At 36.8% G+C, this 14,208-nt stretch overlaps 1 protein-coding gene and 1 long non-coding RNA gene across 3 annotated transcripts; one reads left to right on the top strand and one right to left on the bottom strand.

The window, feature by feature from the left end:
• The first annotated feature begins 1,436 nt into the window (after window positions 1-1,436).
• On the top strand, window positions 1,437-5,334 carry LOC142170767 (putative late blight resistance protein homolog R1A-10). Its single transcript, XM_075233348.1, has 3 exons — window positions 1,437-1,612; window positions 2,143-4,505; window positions 4,650-5,334. Exons 2-3 carry the CDS (start codon window positions 2,200-2,202, stop codon window positions 4,891-4,893), a joined length of 2,550 nt encoding a protein of 849 aa, XP_075089449.1. The 5' UTR covers window positions 1,437-1,612; window positions 2,143-2,199; the 3' UTR covers window positions 4,894-5,334.
• LOC107781924 (uncharacterized) lies at window positions 4,993-14,189 on the bottom strand. 2 transcript variants are annotated; one of them, XR_012700287.1, is made up of 3 exons: window positions 13,909-14,189; window positions 5,378-5,587; window positions 4,993-5,223 (listed from the first exon to the last, which is right to left on the bottom strand). It is a non-coding gene; the product is annotated as an uncharacterized LOC107781924 (long non-coding RNA). The 2 variants fall into 2 exon arrangements; XR_001647114.2 differs by having other exon boundaries at window positions 5,378-5,750; window positions 13,909-14,146.
• Between the last annotated feature and the right edge of the window lie 19 nt (window positions 14,190-14,208).

The raw sequence follows: 14,208 nt of genomic DNA, 5'->3' as shown, positions 1-14,208 counted from the left end.
GGATAGGGTGACTGTGATTTGTAAGGATTTAGGAAGTGTTAATTCTATTATCTATTTGATTTTTTTTTTTTCGTTTTCATTTGACAATGAGTATTTTGAAGAATGATTGCTGGGAGTATTTGGGGTAGAGCTAGAGAATTTTTGGGGTTGCGAAGGTGAATTAATGAAGGGGGGACTGTTCGGGGTGGTGAGGGTGGCGGCATACAGGTGGGAATAACAGGAGATAGAGAGTAGAGTGTTCATGGTTCGGTTTGGATCGGTTTTTCTCTAAAAAGAAACCAAACCAAATAAGTTGTTTTTTCAAATATTAGAACCTAACCAAATCAATTAAGTCGGTTTTTCCTCGATTCGGTTTATGTCGGGTTTTGTCGGGTTTTTGGTTTTTTTCGGTTATTTGTCGGTTTTTTCTTAAATATAAGACATACACTACCAAACACATATTCCAGCGACCACATTTTCAATGTAACACTACCAAATCAATTGCCCATTGAGAAATCTATTATTTACCAAGATATATTAATGATAATTTAATCAAATAGTGACGAATAATTTAAGGACTCAATTGAAAATATATTATTTTTAATACGAAATGGATTCTTACACTTAACAAAAGAAATCTACCAATCAAACTAGAATGTAAAGGTAAAGAACTATACTAAAAGTGCAAACTATTAACATTTACCATAAATTTTTTGAAACTTTGTATAAAAATATACATATATATAAGTGTAATAATAAATTTGAAATAGCTAATCCTATAGTCGGTTTAGTTCGGTTTTTTTCGTTTTTTTCTGATTAAAACCAATACCAAACCAAATTTGACCGGTTTTTAAAGTTAAAAACCAAAACCAAATAAAAAATTATTGATTTTTTTGGTCGGTTTGGTTTGGTTTTCGGTTTTGCCCGATTTTTCGGGTTTTTACGAACACCGCTAATAGAGAGTAGAGGGGAGGAGTGAAGTGAAAATAAAATAAAAAATAAAGTAGAAAATTCTGAAATGAATTGAAAAAATAATGATGTGGCATAAAAAATTTGAGGTGGACATGGATGTGTCATCCACGTTGGATCGTTGAAGACAACGTGAGGTCGGAAGGGTTTAAAAGAGTTGTTTTGAACGAGAAGAGATGTCTGGATGAAACTTTGTGGAATATAGGGACCGATATGACAAAGTGGGACAAGTATAAGTGCCATTTAGATTATTCTGTCGTATTAAAATGTGAATTTGCTTTGTAAAAAAGGGAGTCCAATGTGTCCCGTACCTTTTGTGCTACCAAATAGTGGCATACCACAATCTACCAATTTCTAGAAATACTTTTGAGTTTGGATGGTAGGGGCAATAACCTTTCCTCTGATTACTAAATTAGAAACTCAAACTGTACATATACAGCTAGCTGGCATTGATAATTAAAAATTCCGAATCTGAACATGGACAATGTTATATGTATATTTCTCAATGATTCACAGTGTGAATAGGCCTCATTCATTGACTCACAGTAGGTAAAAAGAATGGTTCTTCAATGTGAAAGCCCTTTTCCTTCTCTCTAATAATTGACTAAACTTCTAAGTTCTATCACCGCAGATTAGAAGCTCTCCGCTCCTCATAGAATTGAAGGTCAGTGTTTTTCTCGCTTAAGAATAGAAATCATATTTCCTTGGTCTCAGATTGGAGGGTAGCAGCTTTTAAACTTCAATGAGTTCTTTTTTCTATTTTTTGTTTCAAAATTAAATTAAGACAACATGGATTTATACTCATACAGTGCTGTTATTGATTGTAAAATTATTACTATTTCATTTACTTTGAAATATGTCGCTATATTTAAATATTAGTCATAGAATGCAGAATTCTAAATTTAATAAGCTGGATTAATAATGAATGAAATAAAGTATAACTGTAAATGTTTAATTGAATTGGGAATTTATAGATCTATGTAAAGGAATCTGAATCTGAAAATGGGAATATCTTGATGTAATTCATGCATAAGGAGAATTTTACATTAGGTTTTAAGAGTTCCTAATCTTAACTGGAGCATTACCATTGTTTGCACCTATTTTTTTCCTGATCTTTATAGTCTTTGTCTACAGTTGCTGGTTTTTTTATTGCTTACTGGAGATTGACCATGTCATTACTATTACTCCTGTTAGGCATACTGCTCTCTGACAGCAAGCATTTTAACCCGAAAAGAGATCAAGCTAATTAGGATGGAGAATGTCAACATTAATGAGATTGCTACACCAAGTACTCAAGAAACTGAAGAGGAACCTGTGGGGCTTGAGGATGATGCTGAGAAGATAATTAAGCTACTGACCAGAGGAATAAGGGAACGGGATATTGTCTCTATTTTTGGCATGCCTGGTCTCGGAAAGACCACTTTGGCAAAAAAGATATTCAAAGATTCTTCTATTGTTTCTCACTTTGATGTTCGAGCATGGGTTACCATTTCACAATCATATGATGTGAGAGAGCTGTTGAGGGACATCTATAAGCAAGTGACAGGTGTTAAGTACAATGGAGATAAGAAGAGTGACATAGCTGATATGTTGCGCAAATGTTTAATAGGCAAAAGATATCTCATTGTCTTGGATGATGTATGGGAAGTAAAGGCATGGGATGAGTTAAGATTATGTTTTCCAATCGGTAGACAAGGAAGCAGAATCATGTTAACAACTCGACTTGAACATGTGGCAATGGAAGTCGAGCACTGTACCAATCCTTATTCCCCTCGATTCCTAACAAGGGAAGCGAGCTGGAAATTGTTGGTGAAAAAAGCATTTCAAAAGGAAACTTGCCCTCCTGAATTCGAGAATGTTGGGGTACAAATTGCAGAATATTGTAAAGGACTGCCTCTTACAATTGTTTTGATTGGTGGAATTCTGGCAAAGAAAGAAAGGAATGTCTCAGAGTGGTGTGAAGTTGCAAACAATTTAAAGTCTCATCTTGGAGCAGTTGAAAGTGAGAGCAACTTGGCACTGCAGTTAAGTTACCGCTACTTACCGGATCATTTGAGACATTGCCTTCTGACTATGGGAGTATTTAGGGAGGATGAAAAAATTGGAGCATCTAAATTGATGTTACTCTGGATGGCCGAAGGCCTCGTTCAATGTAGTGATGAGAGAGGATTGGAGGCGGTAGCTGAAGCTTACTTGACCGATATAATTTCTAGTAGCCTTCTAATGATTTCAAAGACGGCCTTTGATGGCAAGGTGAAGTACTTGCAAATTCATGATGTAGTGCGTGACTTTGTCTTAAACAAAACTAAAGAAGAAAAGTTCATGCAAGTTATAGGGACAAATAACCAATATCAACCTTCATATGATGAGGAACATCGAGTATGCATTCACCTCGACCATAAGCTTCGTCGTGATTTGCAGAGATTCAACAACGAAGTAGATAGATTCCTCACAAGCGGCTCCAAAAAAGGAACATCTTTTGGACAAGAACTTAAATCGTTCTTTGTTACTAATAACGTGGATGATTTTCTTGCTTATAGAGATTTTTGGAATAGTGAGGCTAATTTTCACGGTACTGTTTCTAAAGAGTATTTATCTCGTTCGTATCATTTCTCATCAGTTGGAGACTTTAGACTTCTTAGAGTGTTGGATTTCAGGAACTGCATTCCAGGGGATTATACGAATATAGAAGATATACTGCAATCACTAGTTTACCTGAGATACCTGGGAATGTGTTTTGAAAAGTTTTTTTTCGAGTGGGTATCACACATGTGCGACCTGGAAACTTTACTGGTGGATACTGAGAGAATAGTAGAGGCGACACCTCATATTTGGAAGATGACGAAACTAAAGCATGTAGACCTATTAACACTTTTACCTCGTGAGATATTTGCAGTTTCTGAAGAAGGCCCGTCTAAGATGGAGAATTTGAGGGCCTTTAAAGGCATGTGTTTACTTCGTGACGATATAGAGTTAATTGAGAGGTTTCCCAATCTTCAAAAGCTTCTCCTCATGATAGCTGATAATGATATTGATGAAGCTAGCTCTCTAGTTCTGAAATTGGATGTTCTTACACAGCTTCAATCCCTCGTGGTTGGTTCGATGTGTAATATCACCAATTATTATTTTCCTTCAAGTCTCAAAGAGCTGATCCTCCGAAAAGTCAATATACCAGCAAGTGCAACTTCCACAATCGCTTGGTTACCCAACCTTCAAAGACTGATATATGAAGGGTGTAAATTCGAGCAAGATGAGTGGGACGTGAGAGATATGGAGTTCCCGGTACTCAGAATCTTAAAATTTCAAGGCGTTCATCTTAGGGAATGGCATGTCTCAGAATCATCATCATTTCCCAAGCTTGAGAGTTTAGTGCTAAGATCTGTTGAATTGCTTGAGAAAATTCCTGACAGTTTTGCGGATATTGGAACGCTTACAACAATCAAGGTGTTCTATTGTGATGATAATGTCAAGGCTTCAGCTTTGGAGATTAAGGAAGAAGTAGAAACAACTTCAGGATGTGACAATCTCAAGGTCTATATTTTTCCACATTACTCTCGGTATGTCTTTCTTTTTACTTTTTTAATTTTTTTCCTGATAATTCAATTTATGAGTTTAGTTCATTACGTTATTGTTGTTATAACTGCAGAATATGTTTATATCATTATGTTATGTTACATTAATTATTGTTGTTAAAAAAATAGGGAACAAAGAGAATATGAAGAGGAAGAGAAAGAGGAAGAAGTAGAAGAAGAAGCAGTAGCAGAAGAAAAAGAGAAAGGAGAAGACCAAGCAGCAGCAGAAGTAGAAGAAGAAGCAGTAGCAGAAGAAAAAGAGAAAGGAGAAGACAAAGCAGCAGCAGAAGTAGAAGCAGAAGTAGAAGCAGAAGAAAAAGAGAAGGGAGAAGAAGAAGCAGCGGCAGCGGCAGTCGGTTTCGCCTTTGATTAGACCCCTACTTTGATGGAATATCAGCTACTATATTTAAAGCAATGGACTGCAAAGACATTCTTGAATATTGCTAATCTAGTGCTGAAGCTTCCATGAAGGTTTGTGTACCCCATCCATCATGTCAATTATGATCTTTGAATCCATCTCCAGTATGACATAGTATAAGCCCATAAAATGATTGTATCTCAAGTCAATTAGTGCAGGCTAGACTTAATGCCATGTTGTTAGTGTAGTAGTTGAGCTTTTCTTTGGGCAAGCACCATTGAGCCATCTTCCCTCTCATTACGCCTCTCGCTCCTGCTTGCTTCTCTCTCCATGAAAAGCCTCCATCTGTATTGATAAGCATGGTGTTCTCATTACACCAGTAAACTGGAACACCATAAGTAATAGGGGAATAGTGTTTAAAATGTTTTATCAATAGTAACTTGTGTTGAAAATAAACTGCTAAATAACTCTAAATACTGTAGTTTGAGTTTGGCCGTACCTGACAAGCACACTTTCTCTTCCATAGTTCCTATGTAACGAAAATAGGAAGGATCTTGCATGAATTGTTGTACTGATGCACCCACCAGCTCCAAGAAGGGTTCTAATCTAGTTAGAATCCAACCTGATGCCCATGGCATTTGCAAACTAGGTCCACACTCTTAATTGTCACATTTTCAATAAGTGAGAGGTGGTTTCTGATCGAGGGGACCTACAGCAAGTGCATTTGGAAATAATATTTTGACTAAATCTAGATAAAGTATCATCCAAATGAAATTTTTTCTTCAGAATACTCCAACAGAGGAAAGCTTTAAAAGGAATTCCTTTGTGCCATAGCCTAGAAAATGTGTCATTTTTATTTCTGTCCGATCTCTCTAGCAGAAGAACAAATGAACTATCCATCAGAACTAAGATCCAATAACATTGATCGTCTGCATAAGTGCGAGAGACATGAATCTGTTCTATGTGACTTTGCATTTAGGATGGACTATCTTAGACAATTTGTTGGAGTTCCATCTACTGTCCTGAGTGCATTCCTTGACCTTAATCTCTCCTGATCTACCTCCAGGTTGTAGTACAAGAGCTAAAGGACCAAGTCCTGTCCGGTTGTGCCACCTAGGGCTACATAGGTCGGGTTGGTTCGAATTTTGCAATTACCAAACCAAACCAATTGTGTCGGGTTATTTAATTTAAAGACCAAACCAATAAAACTCGGGTTTTTCAATATCGGGTTTTCGGGTTATTCAGGTTTTTCGGGTTTTTTTCCGGTAAAATATTTGTAGGACAAAACATTTAACTTGTGCTCAAAATATTTCTTTAATCCTGGTAAGATATAACTATATAAGGTATTTTCCAAGAAAATAATACAAAATACTAAGATATGTCATGGCATTATCCTAGAATATTCAACAATAAAGACAATAAAATTATGTAATATACATATTGCTAATTAAAAAACAATAATAAAAATAAACATAATCTAAAAGTACTAAGTCATGCGAAAATAAGTAGACTAATAAGGGAGTATTAATTACATGATTAAACGCTAAAGAAAAAATAAAAATAGGTTACATATTTTTATCTAAATTATTGCAAAACAAAAATAGATATTCAATACATTGTCATTCGTAGTATTGAATTGACTGTCTTTTGTTAGCATTAGTATTGATTTGATTTTGGTTTGGGCTTTTGTTAGCATTATTTATCTCTTATTTAAGTTACTAATATTAATGACTATAAAATTTATTGGAACATTCAAAAGTTCTAAGTCCAACCTTGAAATAATACCTTAAATGATAAAATTATGAAAAAAGTTTAAGAAATATTTACAAATTACATCACAATAAGTATATTTATATGTTAAATATATCTAAAATTTCTATATATGTAATGCCGAGTTGGTTTGGTTTCGGTTTGACTTTCTTTAGTTAAAATCAAACCAATTATGGTCGGATTTTTTTTCCAACACCAAACCAAATCAAACCAAACCATAGTCGAATTTTTCTCTCAGTTTGACTCGAACTATCGGGTTGATTCGATTTATCGATTTTCTTTGTACACCCCTAAGTGCCATCAAAATAATGAATTTCCTTTATTAACTTTCCATATCATATATGGCTCAGCTTTCTTTCTACTCTCCAGGAGCTTTTTGCAGCTCTATGATTGAGTAAAGATCTATTTTCTAGCAATGATATTGGTCCTTAGACAATACTTTGCCGTGATGAAAGAAGCCTATAGACACTGGTGAGTCCTCAGTCTGCACGATCGTTTCATAGCAAATAGCCTTGTATGTTAGAAAGGGAATTAAATCCAACTCCCGCCTCATCCTTAAGTTAGCATAATTTGCTCCATGAGCTTGAATGGTACTTACTATTTTCCTCATTTTGTCCTCAAAAGAAGTTTGCTAAGTATTTGTTTAATTTGGTATAAAACAACTTTTTAAGGATACCGCTTTATAATTGAGCTTGCTTAATTTTGTATGACTGACTGAAATCGAGGTGATAGATTAAGGCTCGGCCTCAGTTATATCGGATCATAATACGAGGATGAATAAATAAGCTCGTGGAGCAATGGCCGATCAAGATCGATATCAACCGTGACCGAGTCCGAAGCGAGAAAGAGATCGAATGAGAACGGAGAAGCCTGCTAGGTCGAATAACAGAAACCCGATATAGCCGTGATCAGGCGAGGATTGTGGCGGAAACCTCGGCGCGTATCAAGCCAAGACCGGATATTTAGCCCATCATGGGATTTCCTTCTGTAATTATAATTGTACCACAAAAAGAATTCCTCTACTATATAAAGAGGGTCCTAATCATTTTGTAATCACATACATTCTCGCAGATCAAAGCAGTATATTACATCTTTTCATTTAAGCTCTATTGTTTGGTTCATACTTTTAGCATACTTTGTTGTTCGAGGGCGATCTAGCTCGAGGGCCACAATTATTCATCACATTGTTTTGATTTATTTTACTGTTAGTTTCTTACGTTAATTTTCACATTTATCAGTTTGTGCCAAGTGAAATCACATATCTTTAAAACCACTTATAAGTTTAATTGTTATCCAATTTTAAAGGTAAACAGTTTGTCGCCCACCGTGGGGCTAAGGATAATAGTGATTGCCTGGTACAATTTTTGTAACACAGACTATTTTACGCTTGTTCTTTAAAGTGTCATTGATTCCAGGATCAACATATCAAACTCTCAAGTAGCGCCCACACACACAGACAATGGCCTTGGTCTTCACGGCGAGAACGGAAACATAACCGCCCCAGGAAATGGAGTACCTCCAGTCAACCTCGATGGAGCTCCGGACGTGGACCCTATCGACGTCAGCTCCCATATCGCCATTAATGGAAATTTGGGCGTCGATCTGAAAATAGCGTCCGCAGAGATGCTCGAACAACCGATAAAAACGCACAGAGCGGTGAAAAAAAGAGGAATTTAGACTTCGAATAATATTCGAAATATTTTAGAATCAACAAGCTACAATAGCACAACTCCAAAATTAGAATCGTGCATCGAGTAGGATCGAGCTCGGGCCATCACAAGAAGTTGTTCATAGAACCGAATCGGTGCCAAAGAGATAAAATGGAGGAGAAATGGCGACTAATCCTGCTATCGTAAAGATGTCTCGAGGAACTGACAAAGCGAATCAAGATTGGGGAAAAGAAGATCGAGTAAAATGATAAGAAAGTGGAAATTTATAATTCCAGAGTCGACCAAATCCCAGGGGCACCTCCGATATTGAAAGGGCTAGATTCTAAAAAGTTCGTACAAAAACCCTTCCCCCCAAGTGCGGCTCCGAAGCTAGTCCCTAAGAAGTTCCGTATGCCCGAGATTTCGAAGTATAACGGGACAACTGATCCGAATGAGCACGTCACCTCGTATACATGCACCATCAAAGGAAATGACTTGGAAGATGATGAAATTGAATCCGTATTGCTGAAGAAATTCGGGGAAACTCTATCAATGGGTGCCATGATATGGTACCATAATTTACCACGCAATTCTATTGATTTATTTGCTATGCTTGCAGATTCCTTTATAAAGGCGCACGCTGGAGCCATTAAGGTTGCAGCAAGAAAATAAGACCTATTCAAGGAAAGGCAGAGAGATAACGGGATGCTCAGGGAGTTCGTATATTAGTTCCAAATGGAGAGAATAGATTTTCCGTCGGTCACCGATGATTAGGCTGTTCAAGCATTCACTCAAGGTCTCAATGATCGGAGTTCTATATCTTCATAACAATTAAAAAAGAATTTGATCGAATATCCAGTTGTCACTTGGGTCGATGTACATAATCGTTATTAGTCGAAGATAATGGTCGAGGATGATCAACTGGGTCCCCAACCGGGTTGGTTTATCCCAAAAGGCCCGTGGACAGAGTTAAAAGGGTCTTCGACCGGGAACCGCAGTCGAACAGAGACCAATATCAGCCATACGGTGGAGATCGGAGAAGTAACGAGCATGGACACAACCCCATTCGGAATGATCGAGCATAGAGCTCCCGAGGGCTCATGAGCAAGAGTGGTTTCGATAGGGATGCCGGGTCTAAAGAAGCACCTCGATTGTCAGAATATAACTTTAGCGTAGATGTTTCCGCCATAGTATCGGCCATTGGTCGTATCAAAGATACCAGGTGTCCTCGACCTCTACAGACTGATCCGGCCCAAAGAAACTCAAACCAAATATGAAAGTATCATGGCACTCATAGCCATAAAACAGAAGATTGCAGACAACTAAGGGATGGAGTAGCCTGATCGTTCAACGAGGGGCACCTTCGGGAATTCTTAAGTGATCGGGCAAAGAACCACTTCAGAAACAGAGATTCAAACAGACAGAACGAGCAAGAAGAACTGTAGAACATGATTCACGTGATCATTGGAGGGGTCGATATTTCTCAAGGATCGATATTTAAATGCACCAAAGTGACAATCACAAGGGAAAAGCGAACACATGACTACTTACCGGAAGAGACTTTGTCTTTCAACGACGAGGATGTAGAAGGGATCGAGAAACCTCATAACGACCTACTGGTAATATATGTCCTTATGAATAAAATTCAAATTAAACGTGTTTTGATTAATCCAGGTAGCTCGACCAACATTAGTCGATCGAGGGTCGTAGAACAACTCGACCTACAAGATCAAATTGTACCTGCAACCCGAGTACTTAACAGCTTCAACATGGCAAGTGAAATCACCAAAGGTGAGATTATTTTGCTAGTGAACGTGGCCGGGACCATCCAAGAAACAAACTTCCATGTAATCGAGGGTGATATGAGGTACAACGCCCTACTCGGAAGGCCTTGGATCCACAACATCAGGGCAGTGTCGCGCCCCCTTTTCTTGTGAAAGTGGGTTTCAACATTTGACCACTCATTTTGAGAGAGTAGGGAAAATGAATTGGTTGATAGAGTTGCCACCTAACAGATTAAGGTGCGTTAGGGCACCTATAGCAAATAACTCAGATTATACCAGTTTGCATCACCATAGATCAGGTAAGGGCTCAAATTTCCTCATAGGGAAGGTGTTAGGCACCCCTCGAGGTACACAACGGTGGGTCCCGATCGAACATAAATTATGCTAATTAGTCTAAGGAAGCGAATAAACTATTAGTAAGGATGGGGGTCCTAAATTGTTTAGCCTATAGGATCACCACGCGCAATATAAATAATACTTTGTAACTCCCCCAAGAAGAGAGGTGTTACTCATATTATTCAGCGGGCACAGACTATCATCTCCTACTACCCGATTACTATCTTTGAGTTTTTACCTAAAAGCGCTCTAGTTGATTCTAACTCGTGTCCTATGCGTGCACTACCCATCCTTTACCTAAGGTCCTGGAGGCATTGGGACCTCTATTTAGGAAGGTCCTAGACTAGGCCTAAGATTATCAAAATTGTAAAATGCTAGGAGACAAGCAAAACAGTTAGGACTTTTCAAATAAAAGCATATATGGGCTCACGTTAACCTCCTCATGTAAACAACAAATGCAGCAACTGATCTAGCAGGCTTTATTAATCTTAGAGTCATATAGGTAGGATATTTATGTGATGAACATGCGAGCAACAGTATGCAGAGATAGTTCTTAATGCGAGTGTTAGGGCCTACGTCTATTTACCTACTGATTTTAGTTCAGTACAATATCTAGGTGTTTCATAATAGTAAATCACAATCATAAGTCCAGAATTATTGTTCAGCCCTATAAGCATGTTATATAAGTGATTGACAGTGATAATCGAATTCCCAATCAGTTAATAGAATCCTATATGCATGACCTCTACGAGTGTGCTGATTATTACCATATAGGCATGATTTCTATCATTCAATTGATTTTAATCATATAGGCATAATTTCGAGCCATAAGCTAATTTTAATCATATAAGCATGATTTCTAGCATCGAACTGATTTTAATCATATAGGCATGATTTCTAGCATTGAGTTAATTTTTATCCTATAGGCATGATTTCTAGAATGGAGCAGTATATGAGCAGGAATTTATACACATTGAACCAGAAAACAATTAAGCCGAATATTGATCCTATAGGCATGATTGCTAATACACGTTTATTGGACAGATTGATACACCTAAAGGCAAGATTTCTAACAAATCATAACATCAATCTAATAGGCAGGATCTCTAGCATGTAAACATAACATAGGACTTATAAGCATGAAACAAAGCAGTACAAATGAGATCCTATAGGCAGGATTCTACCCGATTTAGCAAATGAAAATGAGAAACCCTTCCCAATTTTACTAAATACCCCAGAGTTGTTTGTTACAAAATTATTACAGAACAGATTAATGAATGAATTATGTCACACCTTCTTTTCTACCCCGGAAGGGGTATAGGGGAGTTTTACCAATTAAAGTGACAAAATCGAAACGAGATTATTTATTTATTCAGAGTCACCACTTGGGATATTTATGGTATCCCAAGTCACCAGTTTAGAATCCTGAGTCGAGGAAGTTTGACTCTTTTTTACAATCCGTGAAATACAAAAATACGGGTAAGAAATTATATTAATCTAGAAGAAGGTGTTAGGTATTCCCGAGTTCCATGGTTCTAGCACGATCGCTCACCTATTATTATTGGCCTAATTATGTTATTAATTGCATATTTTTAAACCTATTCTATTCTTTAACCTTTGACCGCTTTTAATTATTAATGGAATTATTCTGGAACAAGTTACGATTGTCATACACTTGTTTGTTTGGTACACATTGCAAATCGTTTCACGAGAACCGTACCCACGATTTACAACATGTTTAAATTATTAACATTATTAGTTGTTATGGCCGGGTCACATAAATATACCCCCGAATTTGGACATTAAGTATCACAACTACGTCACAGGAACCGTACCCGTAGTTATGATAATTTATTTAATTAATCTGCCTAAAGAAAACTACGAGAGTTCAAAGCATTTTTCTACATTAGTTAAGATATTGGTGTGAGGGCCATAGACTATGTGATTGAATGACACACCTCAATTTATTTCAAAAGATTTGTGCTCAAATTAAAGTGAATTACGAGTATTCATACTTAAAAACTAATTTGAAATTAGGTATCACAACCACGCCACGGGAACCATACCCGTAATTAAGATGATTTAATTATGTGCCTAAAGCAAACTATGAGGTTCATTATTCCCTTCTTTGATACTAGTTTATGAGGTTTGCCAGAAAAACTAAGAATCAAACTCTAGGCATATCTGATTCATTTGATTGTTATGGATCCTTAAGTCTATATTTCTAAATCACATTGATTCTAAAGTCCATATGTTCGAATCTGCTGACCCTAAGAAATTGAGAAATGCCATTTGTTTTTAATTAACCTGCTGAAAAGTTGTAATAAAATAAAGGCTGGAAAACATTAGTTCCTGTAAATTCACACTGGGTTATACTCCATGGTCCATGTCCTGAAGTGTCCAGACTCACATGCACAACTCTATTTGGGTTGTTTCCAAGTCTGGCTCAATTTACCTTCTTAGGCACAGCTTCATACAAATTCCAAAATATATAGCATATAAAGACTTAAAATACAGCATTGGACATAGAGTCAAATTAACATATGACCACATGATAACATAAATAAAACATTAGCATCCAAATCATGCTTCTCATTTATGATATCTAAAAGATGTGAACAATATTAGTACATGTTTTCATGCGGATATAGGGTGAACTACCAAACTAGACCCTAGGCCAAACAGGCGGGGTGTCATTCGGCCTAAATTGGCCCCCCCAATATTTGATCTAATTCCTGTTAAGGTGTGTTTTTCATGTTTCCATACCCACAACATAGAGTGCAATACAGTGGATACATTGTTACACATTCAATCGCTACTAAAAGGTAATTAAACTAAAATCACACTTTCCAGCCATACTTTATACATCAACATCTGTTTATATTGAAATTCCATGTCCACTTGACAGTAACAATAGACTGTGGATCATCGAATACCAACTCTTGATTGAACAAAAAAGAAAAAAAAACTTAGCTACGGAATGGTAAACCAACTTATTCTAAACTATCTAATGATTACTTTATTAGCTATAAGTGAAATTCCCAGCAATGATCTTTCAGGAGGCTGCCAACTCTTTTACGTACAATGAAAACAAAAACTCTGTTTTAGCTTTGAGATTCATGAATCTGGCCATGTTAAAGATCAGATTCACGAAGGTCGGGGCTATACACATGCGACTAGCTGTATTACCATATCAATTCAACCAACAGGTACCAGAACATTGAATAAGACCGACCAAGCAATTTACACAATTTAAACCAACAGATGACAGCTCCTATAATTAACACACACGAGAAAACATATCTTTTCATAGCATAACAAATACTGAATGAACAAAGAATTGCAAGGTCAATGCAGGTTTAGACATTGTTGCATTTATATGAATGAATCACATCACAACAACTAGCAACATTAACAGGGACAGAAGAAGGACACTTGCATTTATCTTATATCAAATTTACACATACTTAAGCACATGATGGAGTGTGTACCTAGCTGCTCAGAGATGGATCCAAACTTACTAAATAGAGACAAAGTAATTCAGCAGCAAAGAAATAGCAGTATCAGCCAATATACAGCTTTAGTATCAAGCCATATTTCAAATTAGAAATCCAGGAATTCCAAGGAAAACCACTCCAAACCTTTAGGTGAAAAGCAGAAAACAAAAAACTGATAGAAAGAGTAAGTTGGATTTTCAGAAAAGGTTTTTTTAGGTCTCAAATATGTATCAGCCTCTCCTTTGAGTGAAGAGAAGGGTACTATTTATTGTCCTAAATGACATGTGTTGGAAA

The sequence above is a fragment of the Nicotiana tabacum genome, chromosome 16, assembly GCF_000715075.1.
Source record: "Nicotiana tabacum cultivar K326 chromosome 16, ASM71507v2, whole genome shotgun sequence".
Taxonomy (NCBI): Eukaryota; Viridiplantae; Streptophyta; class Magnoliopsida; order Solanales; family Solanaceae; genus Nicotiana; species Nicotiana tabacum.
The sequence above is the reverse complement of the archived record's forward strand: the minus strand, read 5'-3'. Positions and strand labels throughout refer to the sequence as shown.

What these genes read in the sequence shown, in the direction of transcription:
- LOC142170767 (XM_075233348.1), top strand. Translation starts at nt 2,200, where the DNA reads ATGGAGAATGTCAACATTAATGAGATTGCTACACCAAGTACTCAAGAA. An exon ending in ATTTTTCCACATTACTCTCG is followed by an intron (nt 4,506 to 4,649) that starts GTATGTCTTTCT and finishes TTAAAAAAATAG; the next exon opens with GGAACAAAGAGAATATGAAG.